General features: G+C 37.6%; 1 protein-coding gene across 4 annotated transcripts in view; it reads left to right on the forward strand.

Annotated features, from left to right (window-relative positions):
• Positions 1–18,932, forward strand: part of gbf1 (golgi brefeldin A resistant guanine nucleotide exchange factor 1) — a 99,384-nt gene that overhangs the window by 68,401 nt on the left and 12,051 nt on the right. For all 4 annotated transcript variants that reach the window (XM_022684820.2, XM_022684821.2, XM_007240351.4 and 1 more), the window contains 21 exons: positions 267–435; positions 535–746; positions 848–946; positions 1,986–2,180; positions 2,309–2,501; positions 3,396–3,536; positions 3,642–3,730; positions 5,528–5,730; positions 7,000–7,123; positions 9,161–9,286; positions 10,352–10,434; positions 11,039–11,275; positions 11,478–11,571; positions 13,115–13,291; positions 13,565–13,629; positions 13,732–13,858; positions 14,552–14,623; positions 15,687–15,781; positions 15,890–16,043; positions 17,574–17,799; positions 17,910–18,058. In XM_022684820.2, coding sequence (XP_022540541.2) covers positions 267–435; positions 535–746; positions 848–946; positions 1,986–2,180; positions 2,309–2,501; positions 3,396–3,536; positions 3,642–3,730; positions 5,528–5,730; positions 7,000–7,123; positions 9,161–9,286; positions 10,352–10,434; positions 11,039–11,275; positions 11,478–11,571; positions 13,115–13,291; positions 13,565–13,629; positions 13,732–13,858; positions 14,552–14,623; positions 15,687–15,781; positions 15,890–16,043; positions 17,574–17,799; positions 17,910–18,058 — 3,030 coding nt within the window. The remainder of the gene's footprint in view (positions 1–266; positions 436–534; positions 747–847; positions 947–1,985; positions 2,181–2,308; positions 2,502–3,395; positions 3,537–3,641; positions 3,731–5,527; positions 5,731–6,999; positions 7,124–9,160; positions 9,287–10,351; positions 10,435–11,038; positions 11,276–11,477; positions 11,572–13,114; positions 13,292–13,564; positions 13,630–13,731; positions 13,859–14,551; positions 14,624–15,686; positions 15,782–15,889; positions 16,044–17,573; positions 17,800–17,909; positions 18,059–18,932) is intronic.

Genomic DNA, 18,932 nt, shown 5'->3' on the forward strand with positions numbered 1-18,932 from the left:
TAGTAGTGGATTATATTTTGTTGAAATAACCATAAAAAAATAAGAAAGCAAAAATAATTTTAGTGTGTTTTTTTTCTGTTTCTGTGATAGGAAATATAGAGGACCTTAATGTAGTTTATTAGTTATATTTAATTTACTTAATATGCTTATATTTTACTTAATATACTTTTCATTGTTGCCTAACCATTGACCTACTGTCCTGACCCGAAGATATTTCCTCTTTGTTAAATACTGATATTCTGAGTTGTGGTGTGTGTCGTTGACAGTGTGAGGGTAAGCAGGTGGAACGGACTCAATCCGCCTCAGTGGAATCCATTCCTGAAGTCCTGGAGGACAGAGATTCGCTGGCAGAACAGTCTGACTCTGCATCCGTGCATGACATGGACTACGTTAATCCCAGAGGAGTGCGGTTCACACAGTCCACTCAGAAAGAGGGTAGACTATCCACTCAACTTGCTGTGATCTCTTATCTTTGAGTTGGTTAAATTAGAAAAAGTCACTCGAACTTTGAGTATTTTTTTGCTTTTCCCTCAGGTGCTGCTCTTATCCCTTACGGACTCCCGTGTCTGAGAGAGCTCTTTCGTTTTCTCATCTCGCTCACCAACCCTCATGACCGCCACAACTCTGATGTGATGATGCACATGGGCCTGCAGCTGTTGAACGTGGCCCTGGAGGCCACACACATTGCTCCCTACCAGTCACTGCTGGTTCTAGTCAAAGATGAACTCTGCAGACATCTCATTCAGGTTTGACCTCTCGCTTTATTTTAAAAAGTGTGCTTTTTTTATTACGATTTTTTAAAGATGTGCAACAATGTTAATTCTCTCTTTTTTTTCTTTTTGTCTAGTTACTGAGTGTGGACCGAATGAACTTATATGCTGCTTCTATGCGAGTCTGCTTTTTGCTCTTTGAGGGCATGCGAGGACATCTCAAGTTTCAGCTAGAAGTATGTGAACTGCAGTTGCTTATCATTGGCAAATTAAACTCATTGCCAAAGAAATGGTTGCACCCAGAAGGAATTGTCAGATTGCAGTGCTATTCAGAAGGAAAATATAGGTTACCAGGAATGCATGTGTGTAACGCAACATCCTACCATTTTTTTTTAATAAGGGAAAAGTCTGGTCATACTGCTGGCCATTGTATACCACGTTTTTCGCATTATAAGGCGCACCCTCAATAAACGTCTTGTTTTAGTCTATTTTCATACATAAAGCGCACAGGATTATAAAGTGCATTATGCAACACTAGTAAGGAACAGGGTTGTGGCCATGTTTTCCTTCTAACTTTTAAATAGCCTGTAAAGTTAAGTAAAGTAAACAAAACTGAATTTCTTAAAAAAAAATAAAAAAGCGCTAAGAACTGAGGAACTAGCTCGGTTAGCGGGTAATGCTAATGTCGTCCAGCAGTGCTAGCTGAGCTTAGCAGCAGGCTACAGACCAATAATACTCACCTCTGATTGGCAAAAGAGCTAGAGCTTAGCGTGTTTAGGATTAAATTCTAATGTTGCTCTAGCAGTGCTAACTCTGGTTAGCAGCAGGCTACAGTCCGATATCCAATCCTCTAAATGTCAAAAGACGTAGCACTTAGCACGGTTAGTGGGTAATGCTAATGTCGTCCAGCAGTTCTAGCTGGGGTTAGCAGCAGGCTACAGACCAATAATACTCACCTCTGATTGGCAAGAGCCAATCAGAGCTAGAGCTAGAGCTTAGCGTGTTTAGCATCTAATGCTAATGCTGCTCCAGCTTCAGTGCTTGAGAAACTAAACTGAAACTCCTGTGTAAAATGCTAGACTTCAGTGGAGTGGCTTTGCTGCTCCATACAACCATGACTACCCACCAAATTTCATTCCTGCTGGTTGATCCCTTCTGGGTGCAACATTATTTTTTTTGGTGATGAATGAATAATCTTCATTTCTTCGTGCTCATGTCTGTTGTAAAACTGTTCATTGTTATGTGAAATAATGTATGACCTTTTGTTCACTGTAGATGTATTTGAAGAAGCTTATGGACATCATTACCTCAGAGAACCCAAAGATGCCCTATGAGATGAAGGAAATGGCCCTCGAGGCAATTGTGCATCTTTGGAGAATCCCTAGCTTTGTCACTGAGCTTTACATCAACTACGACTGTGACTTCTACTGTTCCAACCTTTTTGAGGACCTTACCAAGCTGCTCTCCAAGGTAATCCATCTCCGCATTTGTCTCAAAGCCATCAGTCATCAATTCCAGACATCTGCTATTCCATACCAGCCTTACAGGGTTAATTAGCAAGACATATGATTAACTGCCATTTATTTTTCTATTTACAGAATGCCTTTCCAGTGTCTGGACAGCTCTATACAACCCATCTTCTCTCTCTTGAAGCTCTGTTAACTGTGATTGACAGCACAGAGGCTCACTGTCAGGCTAAAGGAATGAACAATGCTGCTGAGCAGGACCAGTCAGAAACATTAACAGTTGAAGGAGAGACCACTGTGAGCAGTAGCACAGATGCAGCAACAGGTATCTTGTCTTTACATTATTTGATGTCTGAAAGCTCTGCGTCTGTTTTGTTGTTTCAGCCATTTCTCATTTTCTGTAAATAAGTGCTCTAAATGACTATATTTTTATGTGGAATTTGGGAGAATTGTTGTCCATAGTTTATAGAATAAAACAACAATGTTCATTTTACTCAAGCATATACCTATATATAGCAAAATCATAGAAATCGATTCAGAAACTGAAGTGGTAACTTAAGCTGTATGTGAACAAACATACAAATAAACACAATAGACAATATCAACATTATCAAACATTATAGCGATTATGTCCATTTATTGTACAAAAAGTCAATAATGTAATTATCAGGAATAGGGCTTCAGCAATTAGTCAATATAATTGATAATGTTGATTATTTAAATTTGTCGTCTACAAATTTCATTGCTGACTAATCATTCATTTGTAACAGTAACAGTACTGCATTACACAAAGTGCTGGGGATAGAAGCGGGAGATGGGTAAATGGCTCACTCTAACAGGTTACATTCAATTTAGCTTGTGTCTCCAAAAGTGTCCGAACTCAACAGATTGCAGGTTTAATCACTGAATTTCTGTACTTTCCACGTTTAAATAGCCTCCTGACATTTTAATGCATTTAAAATCTCATGTTAAGCTGTTTTTATAGTTGTTTTTTTTAGATGGAGGACATGACAGAAATAATCACTGACTAATCGACTTTTTTTTTTTTTAATAATCATCGACTACCAAAATAATCCTTAGTTGCAGCCCTAATCGGGACAGGCCTAATGTGTTCAATATCATTGATGACCATTTCAGATCTTGTGTCTTGTGATATTTTGTTATTTATTTTCATTTCTCAATTTTATTATAACTTAAATAACTTCCTCCTTTTTAACAGATTCAGTCAAGGCTGTGACCAATTCAAATGAGCAGACTGTGGTGGAGTCTGAGGTGTCCTCAGCGTGTCCTCCTACCAGTGGACATCTAATGGCAGAAAAGATGAGAATGGGTAGGCAAGATCAGGAGGAAACCGATTCAGGTAGTTTTCATTGTCCATTGTTTGAATAATTTATTGATTGTTGTAAACTTGTCTACTAAGAACATAAAGTAACCGGAAATTTTTGTGTTTCCCCAAATGTTTCAGCTGAGAAGAAAACTCTTAAAAAGCCTCACCGTTTCTCCAGCTGTCTTCCAGACTCTCAGGATCTGATTGACATCAAAAACAAGAAAAAGGTAGAGTAGATTTCTAAACAATATATATACATAGAGAGGAATGCATAGAAATGCAAAAATATGTGTTAAGTTATATTCCCACAGCAGGTAAAGTGGCCCAAATCTGATTTTCTCTACAAATGTATTATTGTTTTTAAAGCTGTTCACAAAAAAACATAAAAAAAAAAACCAAAGTGACCTATAGGTGACCTGTAGCGTGACGTTTAGTTTCATCTGTATCAGGAGCTATGATGGAGTTCCAGTAACTGAAAGATGGGCTTATCACTGAGAATACATTCTGCCTCAGTGGAATCCATTCCTGAGGTTTTGAAGGACAGATATTCACCGGCAGAACAGTCTGACTCTGCATCAGTGCATGACATGAACTGTGTTAATCCCAGAGGAGTGTGACTGCTGCAGGGCATCAGTCATTTCCTGTCCTGTAGCCATGTTCACCAACCATTTCATTAGAGATTTCTGCAAAAACTGAGTGATTATCATGTATACTTTTAATTTATTATGAATATAGAGATGATCCCACATTGATAGAGAATAGAGAGATGATCCACCACTGAAAACTGAAACTGCCTTACTGCTGTTGTCCATTTTTCCTTATGCTTAGCCCATGTTATGTTTGATTTAGAGGTGGGCAATACGATTATTTTATTGTAATATTGTGATACACAATATTACAATAAAATAAATAAAATTGTGTGTTGTATCGACAATATATTTAGCATAAGCATATTGTGGATATATATCAGTGCTAAAAAAAAAAAAAAACACACACACACTGACCGAACTGTACATTTCATTTGTATTTTATATCGAAGAGTTTACAAATAGTTGATTCTGCTTCATTTTGATTGCAAAAAACCCTCCTGTTATGTTCTGGGTCAAATTGACCAATTTTAAAGTTTGAAGATCTAGGAAAAATAGTTCAAAGTATTTTGTGCAGTATGAAAATTCTTCTGCTTGCCTTAATTAGTGTAATCAACATATAACATGAAAACGGTTCATCTCACATATTTATATCCACTAAAACAGAATAGCAGTTATGTTTCAATGTTATGTAAAACTATTGTGTTTTGTATATTGGTCTTTCAAAAGTAATAAAGTAGTGAAACAATAAAAAAGTGAAAAACTAGTATATAATCCTAATTAAATAATTACCTGTTAGAGGAAAGAAACGCCATTGCACTAAATATTGATAGAATAATTACTAATGGAGTTAGTTATAAAATATTCACACTGCTTGTTAGGATTTTTGTATAATATAACAGGCATCGGGTCAAATTGACCCGGAAACACCATTGCCGTTTCTGACAAATGAGCATAACAGGAGGGTTAAGTGTATTGCAATAAAAATACAGTATAATACAAAATATGCAAAAACTATTGTTTTAGGATATTTAAAGACATTTTCACAATAATCCATTTATTGTGAAAATGTCTTTTAATAATGTATTTTACTATATTGCCCAGCCCTAGTTAAATTGACATTAATTTGCATGAATTATTTTCCATTAATGCATAACAGATGTGTTTTTAAATTTCAGTGCCACATACCACAAAAGTGGCTTATATCAGAAATAAAATGTCAGATTTATTTATTTATTAATTGATCTTTGCCACGAACATAACACATCGTCACATGCTGTGTGATGAAAAAAAATTGGGCCAGTTTTACCTGCTGTGAGAAAACAACCTAAGTTAGTTGGATCAGCTGAATCGAACACAATAATCAGCTACATATTTAAAACTGTTTAGTTTTCTAGAACAGAAGAATTTGAGTTGAGTTTTGTTCTGTGTTTGTAGCTTCTGATCACAGGCACCGAGCAGTTCAATCAGAAACCCAAGAAGGGCATCCAGTTCCTACAAGAAAAGGGCCTTCTCAGCAGCCCAATGGACAACAATGAAGTGGCTCAGTGGCTTAGAGAAAACCCCCGCCTGGACAAAAAGATGATTGGAGAATTCGTCAGTGACCGGAAAAACATGGAGCTGCTCGACAGTTTTGTGAAGTAAGAGATGAGTTCAAGAGACTTTAGCTTGAATGGCGAGTTCAGACTTGTTTCTACAGTTTGTAGTTTAGTCTGTCTGTCTGTTTGTTTGTGTGTCTGTCTGCTTTACACTGTCATGCGTATTCTGGTTTAGGAGTTAAGAGTGATCATATACCAGTAATTATCCACAAGCTGTTTGCCTTTAAGGGGATTTTGTGTCGCTGCTTCTGAATGCTTAATGTGAGTGGAGTGTACTGCCATCTGATGTTTTCAATATATAAATATATTATATTGAGATTGAAGCTCACATGCAGTAATTTTTTTTTAGCTATGCTGTGGATCCTAAGGTTCCAGATAGATGTATAGACGTAATTAGCATAATAAGGGCATTAGCACTGGTGTAAAATTGCATATCTGTAAGGTCACTCTACCTCCACAGTCCACAAGATTAAACATTTTTAGTACTTTTCAGTGATGGTTGTGTATTTCTCAGTTTGGCTTGTCCAGAAATGTGTGTCTTTGAGTGGTGGCTCAAAGCACAAATTGCAGCTTCTGACTGACTGTCAAGTAAGTTTGGTCAAGTAAAAGATGTGTTAAAGAGAGTTCACTTTAGCTTGAATGCCGTGAACAGACTAGTCTGCCAGGGGCAAAAAAAAGCCAATTCTTCATGATGCTTATATAAAATATACAGCTCTGGAAAAAAATAAGAGACTACTTTTTATTTTTTTATTTGACCAAATTAAAAACCTCTGGAATTCAATAAAGTGGAAGGTGGATAATCAAAAGTCATCAAACCAAGCTGAACTGCTTGAATTTTTGCACCAGGAGTGGCATGAATAAAGTTATCCAAAAGCAGTGTGTAAGACTGGTGGAGAACATGCCAAGATGCATAAAAACTGTGATTAAAAAACAGGGTTATTCCACCAAATATTAATTTCTGAACTTTTAAACTCTTAAAACTTTATAATATGAATGTGTTTTTTTTTTTTAATTATTTGATGTTTGAAAGCTCTGCATCTTTTTTGTTAATTTTTTGTTACCATTTCTCATTTCCTGCAAATAAATGCTCTAAATTACAGTATTTTGATTTGAATTTTGTGAGAAATGTTGTCCGTAGTTTACAGAATAAAACAAACAATGTTTATTTTACTCAAACATATACCTATAAACAGCACAATCAGAGAAACTGATTTAGAAACTAAGTGGTTGCTTAATTTTTTTCAGAGTTGTATTAATCTAATCATGCCATTGATTCATTTCTTTGCTTTTTCTTTTTCTTCCCACTTTCAGCACATTCACCTTTCAGGGGCTGCGCATAGATGAGGCTCTGCGTCTGTATCTGGAGGCTTTCCGTCTTCCTGGTGAAGCGCCGGTCATTCAGAGGCTTTTGGAAACCTTCACTGACAACTGGCATGTGAGTCAGCTGCCACACACACACACACACACACACACACATTCATTCATTTTGGCAGCGACACACGGGTACACTTGAGTAGACCCACACTCTACCCACACACACATGCATACTGTAAATAGGTTGTAGGTTAGCTGCTATCTCACTCACTCTCACAATTATTGGGACCCACACACCCCCCACACACACTTCTTCCATTACCACACGCTAAGGCAATCCCAGCCACCAACTGGCCCCATCATCAGATAATTAGTGACTGTGGAACAGCAGCAACCCAATAGGGATTATGGACAGGTCCATTAGTCATGCAGGTAATCGTGGAAGAGGAAAATGTTGAATTGGGAAGCATGACACAAGCATCAGGCAGCAGAGGCTAGGCTGTAGCATTCAGAGGAGGAGACCATTCAGAATGTGCTTCTTAAATAAGAAAGGGCACTCTCTATCTCTGTGGCCTGGAAAGTATTTGTAGTAATGTCTTTTCTTAGTCTCAGCCCTCGGTCCCTGCAAATGAGCTCATATCATCATCATACAAAATAGATGAACAAGGTTGTGCCCTTCCCCGTTGCCACAGTTTATCGCTATGAGAATGGATTCACTGTCTGACATTTACAGAGCAAGCACATTTCAGACCTACACAGTGCAGTCAGAGTGTAATGACCACCTCCTTGTGCCTGCTACATTTATTGTCCATTTTCTTTTTTGTTCCATTAACCATAAAGGAGCACTTTGTCATTCTTTGTTTATGGACTGGTGCTTCTGCAGTTTTTCTATTTACTTTATTAACCAACTTTAATTCTGTCTTTTAATACGCGGAACCCAACAAGACTAATCGAGTCAGGAACTATTTTGGTGGTGGATGTGGTGGTGGTGGTGTTAGTGTGGGTTGTGCTGGTTTGATTATTGGATCAGCAGTGCTTTTGGAGTTTTTGAACACTGTGTCAACTCTGAATCTATTCACACAATAAAAAATAAAAAAAGTGATTGGCGCTGAGTGGTCAAGCGGTCTAAAGCGCTGCCACTATGAGCAGGAGGTCGCAGGTTTGAACCCCCGCTCATGTAGCTTTGTCATGAAGCAACCAGCGCTCAGAGGGAGCAAAATTGGCACTGCTCCGTCCAGCTGTCCATTTTCTCTTCATTTTAGCAAATGTTGAGTTGGATTTAGAGGTGGGCATTATAACAATTTTATTGTATTGTGATAAGTTTGTCGCTACAGTTTGTGTTGGTCATCCTCTAGTCCTTCATCAGTGATTACAAGACACTGCAGTGTCTACTGTTCAACTCAATCTGGTGCAACACACCACTAATATTTTACCACCATGTCCGTATCAGTGCAGTGCTGAGAATGACCTACCAAACAAATAATACAAAAAAATGAAGACAAACAGATGGACTACGGTCTGTAACAGTAGAACCTTAAAGTGCTCCTACAACTCTGGACAAAATTAAGAGACCACTTCAGTTTCTGAATCAGTTTCTCTGATTTTGCTATTTATAGGTATATGATTGAGTAAAATGAACATTGTTGTTTTATTATATAAACTACGGCACTCCTTCTCCTAGATTCCAAATAAAAACATGTCATGTGGAGATTTCAGACCTCAAAAATGTAAAGAAAGCATTCATATTGATAAAGTTCAGAAATCAATATTTGGTGGAATAACCCAGATTAACAGTTTTCGTACCTCTTGGCATATTCTCCTCCACCAGTCTTTCACACTGCTTTTGGATAACTTTTATGCCATTCCTGGTGCAAAAATTCAAACAGTTCAGCTTGGTTTGGTGGCTTGTAATCATCCACCTTCCTCTTGATTATATTCCAGAGCTTTTTAAAGAAACTCATCCTTTTTAAGAGGTCTCTTATTTTTTTTCAGACTGAAAATGAATGTTGAAACAATAAGGTGGTGATAATATTCTGACTAGACTGTATATTTCTTTTATTTCAGAAAATGTTCTATACAAAATATTTGTTTTAATTCTAAGATCTTGCTCGATTTTCTTGTGCTTATTCTTTTCTCTGTCTTTTTTTTCTGTGACCAGAAAGTGAATGGAAATCCCTTTTTGACGAATGATGCTGGCTTTGCCCTAGCCTACGCTGTCATTATGTTAAACACGGATCAACACAACCACAACGTCCGCAAGCAGAACATCCCCATGACCATAGAGGTGAGTGCGTACACACGCTGCACGTATACATGCCGGAGTCAGCACTGACTTATAGTCTTTAGCTCATATGCACCACAGTGATTCACACATTTCTTAAAGCAGCCACTGTCAACAATCACGGAACACATATAGGCTATTATAGCAGAGTGCATAAATGGCCGAGCTCTGCATAGGGTCTAATGTTGAAGATGAATTTGTTATGCATCCATGTCTCCACGTAAACAACTGGTAGCTCCATTAAGTGCTGCATGAGGTCGTTCTGTCCTGCCTGTTCATCAGTCAGGGCTGTCATCGCTCCAGAGGAAGGGGTTAGTCTATATACACACATACACATTTACACGTTTCCAGTTTTAGATCCCCGAATACATATGTTGTCAGGAAGTTTGCGCTTCATCCAGATGTGTTTACAGTATATTTTAGCACCACGATCATTCCGGAGAGTATGGAAAAAAAAAAAAAACCCACCCACAAAGGTCTGTAGAGGCGCATCAAGACCTCTTGGAACCCAATCCTAAGATATTCACGCTGCATGCTTTAGGGATAAGTGGAAGAAGTGAGTTCAGAGTGAAAGTGGAGCTCTTGAAGCTGAGAGGTCACGGTGCTGTTTGGCTGACAGTGTGAGTCCAGCTGTCTCGTCTCTAAGGCAGCTAGCTATAGTGAATGTCTGGACCAGGCCTCTGATATGAAAACCTTAGCCCCAGCTGGACCCCCCCCCCCCCCCCCTCCTCATTCCGCCCCTTTGTTTATTCTTTTGTTTATTTCTCTTTCTGTTCATCCCTCTCCCCAGGGATCTTGCTTTACCTGCCATTAAGAAGGCATGCAGTAAAACAGTGGCCTAATGCCATCACTCAGCAGCGGATATGCGCCTGTTTATTTGAGCTGAGTTTGGCCTTAGACCAGTCAGCCCAACACCAACACTTGAGGGACACCAGCAGCAGTAAACCCAAGGCCCATTATTGGATTTGAAAGGCGATAGTAGGGTTGATGTTGCTGTAATTGGTTGGAATGAAGGCTTTTAAATCTATTTCTTCCTTTTTTTAAATCTATTTTCTTTTATTTTTCTAGCAATTCAGGAAGAATCTGAAAGGTGTGAACGGTGGAAAAGACTTTGATCAGGACATGCTGGAAGATATCTACAATGCCATCAAGTAAGGCTTAATCTTTAATCTTTAAAACTGTTTTAATTAAGGACGCACTAAAATTAACATGAACAAACTAAAGCAATTTGCCGAATATCAAACACTGATTTTTCCTATTTTTTACTCTGTTGCATTAATGAAAGTGTCTAAATGCTTATTAAACTATTTAAAAAGTGTTTGTTAACCATTCAGCACTTGAATTAATTGAACTAATCCCGTAGACATAGCAACAAAGAAGAATATATTATCTCAGCAGTGCTATTCTAATCATATCTTCATCTCAGCAGTGCAAATCTAGGCATGAATTTACTTGAGCACTGCTAATCCAATCATGAATTTATGTCAGTAGTGCTACTTTGAGGGAAATTTGCACAGATAAAGTTAGCCAGTCTTTTGCTAAATGCTAAGTTTGCCTGTTGCCTGACGCACTCCCTACAGGCTGTATGTACAGCATCTCGCTGATATAAAAAATGTCTATATTAGAAAAAAATGATTGGATAAATGATTCAGTATTTTCACTTATTTGACTGAACAGCAAGAATGCATTTGTAATTTTGGTTGCCATGTTTCAGACTTTATTTTGCTAATAAAATTGTTTATGGTTATCCTGCAGGAACGAAGAGATCGTCATGCCTGATGAACAGACAGGTCTAGTAAAGGAGAACTACGTGTGGAGCGTCCTGCTGCACAGAGGAGCCACTCCTGAAGGCTTCTTCCTTCACGTGCCTGCAGGCAGCTATGACCACGATCTGTTCTCCATGACCTGGGGACCGACCATCGCTGCCCTTTCCTATGTGTTCGACAAGAGCCTGGACGACACCATCATTCAGAAAGCCATTGCAGGCTTCAGGTGAGAGACACGATCTTGAGTTCAGGAGGAAATGTATTTGAAGAATCATTAATCATGAATGAATTTCCAAACTGAAGAGCACATGATTATCAGTTGGTTTATCACACACACCAGGTGTTTTTCGTCACAGTGAATGAACAGTATTATTTTTTTACAACAGTAATATTTATTTTATTTATTTATTTATTTTTACCCATTCCAGGAAATGTGCCTTGATTTCGGCACACTACGGCTTCAGTGACGTGTTTGATAATTTAATCATCTCACTCTGCAAGTTCACCACCCTTAGCAGTGAGGTAAGACTGGTGCAATCTGTGAACTATTGTTGTTTTTAAGTCAAGTTCTTTTTTTTATTAATCATGCACTTTTTTTTTACGGTTAACTGTAGCTGGATAAAATATAAAAAACAGCTCTGGAAAGAAATAGGAGACCACTTAAATGTGGTGAGTTTCTTTGATTTTACCAAATTAAAAACCTCTTTTTGCACCAGGAGTGGCATAAAGTTATCCAAAAGCAGCACGTAAGACTGGTGGAGAGGAGAACATGCCACGATGCATGAAAACTGTGATTAAAAACCAGGGTTATTCCACCAAATATTGATTCCTGAACTCTTAAACGTTATGAAATATGAACTTGTTTTCTTTGCATTATTTGAGGTCTGAAAGTTCTGCATCTTTTTTGTAATTTCAGCCATTTCTCATTTTCTGCAAAGAGCTGTATATATAAACATATAAAAAATAAATAGCTTTTAAGATATTGACTCCGTTCCAACTCTGTTTCCGATCAGGAGTGATGTATTAGTGTGCTTGTGTACAACTTTTGATTAATTCAATAGTATTCATCCTATAAACATCCTAAACTAACTAATGTAGCCAAAATATTTTATTTAGGAAAGCATTGAAGTGTTTCTGGAATTTTCTACACCAAATTCTCTTATGCAACTTCTTTACAATTTACATATTTTAAGATACAAACACTAACTTGGCACAGTTAAAGAAGCAATTATGTAGTTGTAGTGTATAAAAATGATCTGATTTAAGGTTTTTGTAACATGATGATACAAGTTTCTGGACATGGCTCTATTAGACAAACATATTTGGAATCTGTTATTTAGACAGAAGCATTAGCATAAAACATAACAACCACCTTAGCAAAGTACTAGCCACACCTTGTCTACCAATACACTGTTGAGTTACAATTAAAGTTTAGAATTTTTGACCAATCTAATACCCTGCCAGAACTTAGATTGTGTCAAGCTGAGATTTTCCACCACTTTCTTTGGGTTCTGTAGGATCAGGCTCAAGAAACTGATCTGTGGCGTAGGCCTACGATTTAATGCAATATTTTTAGCTAATTTAGCTAAATTAAAGCTATGGTGTTATAGTCACAATATAGCAAAGTATGGAGACCTGGCCCAAGCAGTTAAAATGAAAAGCTTAACTTCACATCTAACTACTCGGGGGTGTGGATGTGACCACCAGGCAAGACGATAGAAACCTTTGGGGGCAAAAATCAGAAGGTACAGGAACCTACAACTGTACAATTATGGTTAAAAGGTCAGTTTTAATGCTTTAATTATTTAAAAATGTCTGGCTTATATCAGGCTTTGCTTCATAATGATAGTTTATGAGACAGGCTGGGTCAGGCTAAGAGAGAACTTGCACAGGCTGGATATTTTGGGCCTAAGCTGCATTTACACTCACAGTTTCTGCAGGAACTGCACTCTCTAGTTCTAATGACTGGTTTCTACATGGTGAGATCTGGCTGATTTCAGAGTGACCTCATTGTGAAATCAGCCCTGCTGTGTTGATGACAGAATGTGTTTTTTTTTGTGCTCAGTCTGTAGAGAACCTGCCCACAGTGTTTGGCAGCAATTGGAAGGCTCAAGTAGCAGCAAAGACAGTCTTTAACCTTGCCCACCGTCACGGTGACATACTGCGAGAGGGCTGGAAGAACATCATGGATGCTATGCTGCAGCTCTTCAGGGCTGAGCTCCTGCCCAAGCCTATGGTGGAGGTGAGAGAACAGCACTCATGATTCTGATGAGTTCATCACACCTGAGGAGGTGCAGACTCCTGTTTCTGTATAGATTTAATTTTCATATATATATATATATATATATATATATATATATATATATATATATATATACAGGAAGGAGAAATAGAATGTTTACAAATAAAATGTGTTACACTGCCACCTACTGCCCAAAAATATTATTGTACATAGGATTCGGTTAAGTTTATTGTTGAGTAGAAAATAATGATAATCCTCTCTGATTCTTTGAAGGTTGAGGATTTTGTGGAACCTAACGGAAAGATTTCTTTGCAACGTGAGGAAACACCATCAAACAGGTACAAACAATTATAAAGGATATATTTTATATCCGTTTTATTAGGGAAGTATATATAGGGAAAGTTGAGGCACAATATACTTACAAAATAATGTATTTTCAGGGGAGAATCAGCTGTGTTGAGCTTTGTTAACTGGTTGACACTGAGTGGAGGAGCAGAGCAGTCTGGACTGAGGGGACCATCCACTGAAAACCAGGAGGCTAAACAAGCTGCCATTCTTTGTATTAAGGTATTTATAGACCTTTTAATTATTTTACTTTGTGTCTTTACCATGATTTTAAATACACTGATATACTAAATGTCAGCAGATAGCAGTATGTATGTTGACCTAGGGAATGCCCACAACTATATATGTTGTGAGGTGTTATCTTATAATTGATAATGCCTACGATGTATTGTATGATGTATATCTGGAACTCATTATCACTAACAGTGGACAATGCAGTGTTTAAAATATTTGTGACCAACGGCACCTGGCTTGAGTTGTCCATACACACGGTGCAGTGTTCTTTAGCTTCCATGGGACACAAAAAAAAGTAATGGGACAATCTCCAAAACAGCAACTTCACATTAAAGAGAAAGAAACCTTATAACTTTACAAATGTCAGTGTAAAAAGAGTTTATTTCATGTTATTTTGAAGATTTTCTATTGGTCTGTTCATCATGAAATTTTGGCACAGTGTAAGGGGCAGTTTGTATGTTTAAATTATGTAGTAAACTAAAAATCAACAAAAATGGAGATAAGTGTTTTTCATTGGACTGTGACGATATTCAGTATGGAAAATAAAACTACTTGACTTGAATTGTCTCTTATCCCCATGTCTCTTAGCATTCGGCAAATTAGTGTAGAGTAATTCTGTCATAATTCACTGTTGTCAGTTTGGCTGGATACCTAACTTTTTTGTTTGTTTGTTTCTAACAGCAATGTGACCCTGAGAAACTGATCACAGAGAGTAAGTTTCTACAGCTGGAGTCTCTACAGGAGCTCATGAAGGTGAGACCTTTTCACCTAGTCCTCAGTCGAACGCCATTTTGTATTTTTAGCAACTACTAAAGTATGATTTGTTTATGCTCATTTGAGAAATATAAGCTTTAATTTACCCATAAGAGCCCAGAGCAGAGATGTATAGTAACACCGTAGAACTACTTCACTACTGTACTTATGTAGTAAAATGCTGTATTTGTATCTGCTAGAGTATTATTTTTTCTCCTATTCAACTTTTACTTTTAATATATATTTTTTATGAGTTTAATACTTGGTAACACTTTACTTGGATGGTCCACTTGATGGCCTTGTTGGCACTCAACTAATATTCAACTACATGTCTATTAAATGTAACTGAACTGAAAGGTGAAAGTAAATGATTCTCTATTGAGTATAACCCTACATTCAACTCTAATCCAAACGCTTATCTTAATATTTTAGGATTGGGTTTAGGGTTAGATTTTAAGATTAGGTTAAGGTTAGGGTTAGGGTGAGGTGTAGGGTTAGACTTTAAGATTAGGTTAAGGTTAGGGTGAGGTGTAGGGTTTGGTTTTAAGATTAGGTTAAGGTTAGGGTTAGGTGTAGGGTTAGATTTTAGAGTTGATTAAGGGTTAAGGTTAGGGTTAGGTGTAGGGTTAGATTTTAGGGTTGATTAAGGGTTAAGGTTAGGGTTAGGTATAGGTTTAGGTTCTTATTTTGAATAATTTACATTCAACATAGGATTAACTTACATTTAATGGACATTCAATTCAGTGTTAGTTGAATGTCAGTTGAGCATCAACAGGGCCATAAAGTGGACCATCCAAGTAAAGTGTTACCTAATACTTTAATTCCGATACATCATTCCTTGTTAAGCTTATAGAAATTTAGGAATTATTCCAAAGCAAAATTATCACTGAAGCCAAAGCGGTATATATCACTGTCAGCAGGTTTAAGTGATCAAGCTGAAGCCAATTGTATCTGATATCACTAAACCAGCACACCTTCATTCTGTACCCACATCACTATGGGCTTTTTTGGGGGGGTTAAAGATGTTCTGTTCATTTCTCTGTTATTTGCTTGTCTGTTCCAGGCTCTGATATCAGTGACTCCTGATGAAGAGACCTATGATGAGGAAGATGCTGCATTCTGTCTGGAAATGCTGCTCCGGATTGTTCTGGAGAACAGGTACAGTGGCTCTGTAGGATTATCTGAAGAGACAGAGGATCTAGAGAGAGAGAGAGAGGCTTCTTCTAGAATTTTGTCTTGTGGGTAATGATGTCTGTGTGTTTACAGAGACCGAGTGTCATGCGTGTGGCAGACTGTGCGTGATCATCTGTATCACCTGTGTGTGCATGCTAATGAGAGCTGCTTCCTGGTGGAGAGAGCTGTAGTGGGACTCCTGAGACTCGCTATACGCTTGCTGCGCAGAGAGGACATCAGCTCACAGGTATAAATACAAAGGCAGAGTACAGATATTACTTATTACTAATTATATTGCACTTATGATCAACAAATTTGGAACCACCTGTTTATACGATTTCTGATTTTACATATTTGTATTTGTCCTGTTTTGCTTTTATTTTGCTGGAAATGCCCCAAAAGTGAAGCACCTCCAATTTCTTACTGCAATTTTTGTAATGGTTGGTTTATTTTGGGAGGGTTAAAGAGTGACTGAAAAGATGGAGATTTGTCTGTGGGCAAACTTTCCAGAATATTTCAGGTGCAATTTATGGATCCAGTAATATGTTTAGGAAAAAATATGTGTAGTTTAAGCATTAGTAAAAGTTATGCTGTTGTTTTTGTTCTTAATAAAGCGCCACAATCAGGCTCATTGTTTTTGTTCCAACATGATTCAAAAGATAGAGCCTCTCATGAGGGCAGTAGGAGAGAACCCTGGTTTTAAGCATTTAATAAATGTGCTCGAGCCCCGTTACAACACTCCATCCCAAAAAAACAAAACATGGTTATAATGAAGTTCCATTGTTATTATGATGTTAATAAAACTATACAGAATGCCCAGTCTCTTTATTCCGAGGTGTAAACCAAATCGTGAATTTTCTGTACCGTTACACCTCTACAATGTAGTGGTGTTTATTTTAGGCAGTTTAGCTAGCATTTATACAGGACTAGCACTGGACAGTCCCATTGTAATTTTTATTTTGGCTATTTAAATTGTACATGTGAGTATCAGCTGCATTTAAAACAATAACAGCAGTAATAGTATAATAATTATGATAAAAGTAATAGCAGTGCTATTCAGACATGGTTGTGGCTTGGTGAGTGGCATTTATATGTATGGTGGAAAAGTGCACCTGAAACATTCTGGAAATTTTTGTCTACAGACCAATCTCCATCTTTCACAGACTCCTTTTTACCCTCACCCAATCCATTACAAAACATGCGATAGGAGTTATTTCTCGCAAGAGTTACTTTGCTTTTGGGGCACTTCCAGCAAAATATAAAGCAAAACAAGACACATCAGTTAAAGACGAGTGTTTTTTATTGTTTTATTCTTCAATTTAATATGTAAAATCAGAAATCGGATAATGTGTAGTTTCCTGTTTCCTAATATTTCATTCTGAAACAGGAAAATCCTATGTCAAAAATGTACACTGACCACTTACCTTTATGTGTATTATTGTGATACATTTTGTAACATGTTAAATTGGGGCTGAGTGTTATGGTAGAACTATTATGTTTCAGTTAATAAAGACATTCGTGATTCCTGATAAACAGTATCTAGCTTAATATTTTTTAACTTCGATAAAATGCACCAGAAGCCACAGATTAAAAATAACTGTTATTCAAATACCGTCCCATACATATAGGAGTTATTTTTATTTTTTTTTTTTTTTTTTTTTTTGTACTTAAACATCCATTTAAAACACTAAATACACACCCAGTAATGAAAAGTGCACATACATGAAACGGACACAAGTATTGGGACCCCTGCTCATTTGTTCTTTCTTTTACGCAGGTCCTGCTCTCTCTGCGTCTGCTGTTAATGATGAAGCCGCACGTTTTGTCCAGAGTCAGTCGAGAAGTGGCCTACGGTCTTCATGAGCTGCTAAAAACCAACGCTGCCAATATCCACTGCACTGATGACTGGTACACACTGTTCTCTCTGCTGGAGTGCATCGGAGCCGGAGTCAAGCCCCCTGCTGCCCTGCAGGTCACCAGCACCAACCCAGACAGCGACACAGGTAAAGACTAGGACACACTGTGTTGCTGTAGTTTAGTTTAGCTGTAGTTTAGAGTGTGTACGCTGTGACTTGAAAATAACCGTGTTGAAAATGCTTGTGTTCTCCTCCAGGTGCTCAGTCTGACAGCGAGATTAGCTCGTACCACCAGAGTGAAGTCACTCTGGACAGGGGCTACACGTCAGACTCTGAGGTCTACACTGAACACGGCAAGTCCAGAATACCCAGGTCTGCTACAGATGTGGATGTGGGCTGGCTGGTGGTAAGAGAACACATACTCATCACTGCTGTTTGCTGGGGGTGTAACAATTCATGGTTCACAATTCTGGATTTACGATTCGATTATCTCACAATATTTAGTTAACATTTTTTTTAACAACAAAAAAGACTTTTTCTTCTTTTTATTTCTTGATGAAAAATAAACCTTGTATAAATGCTCCCTGTTCTGTTCTAAGCGTAAACAAACTTTTTGTTCATTCAGGCAATCTAGAGTGAAAGTATAATTGACTTAAGCGGACGGTAACAAAGGAAATATAATTTATTATTCTACTTAAATAGATTTGTATGTATATTTACTAAAGTATTCTGTTTTTTATAAATGTTTATACTTTTCACTCAGCTACATTATTGGAAATTTGTCGTTCCTTTCAGCCTAAACTTGTGCAGCGACCACCGTTACATAGTCCACCCACCACCCTAATAGCAGAAAAAAGCACTTGTGTGATTTGGCTTTAGTCAGAAATTACTGACACATCCACCGCTCTTTGCTTACGCCCACTGGTTCTTTGGCCTGCACTAGCAGGATTGCGACCTGCCACCTCTGGTGTTTATAAAATGTTTTGCAGTTGCAATGACTAAACAGAACAAGGAATCGTATGTTCCCACAATGCACATTGTCCGTTTTTTCCGTTGTGATGCATCGTGCAATTACGCTTTGTTTTTTAGTTTTCAGATTATATAAATCTGTAGATCCATTCTCTTTTTAGTCTTAGAATACCACTATAATATTTTTTTTCATCAAATTTATTTATTTATTTATTTATAGAACTGTTAGAGCCTGTTTGAAACCTGACATCAACATGCATCCTTTGCCAGAATGACCAAATGAGACAATTTGTATTTTCTGCTTTAAAATT

This window comes from Astyanax mexicanus, chromosome 7 (assembly GCF_023375975.1).
Source record: "Astyanax mexicanus isolate ESR-SI-001 chromosome 7, AstMex3_surface, whole genome shotgun sequence".
Taxonomy (NCBI): Eukaryota; Metazoa; Chordata; class Actinopteri; order Characiformes; family Acestrorhamphidae; genus Astyanax; species Astyanax mexicanus.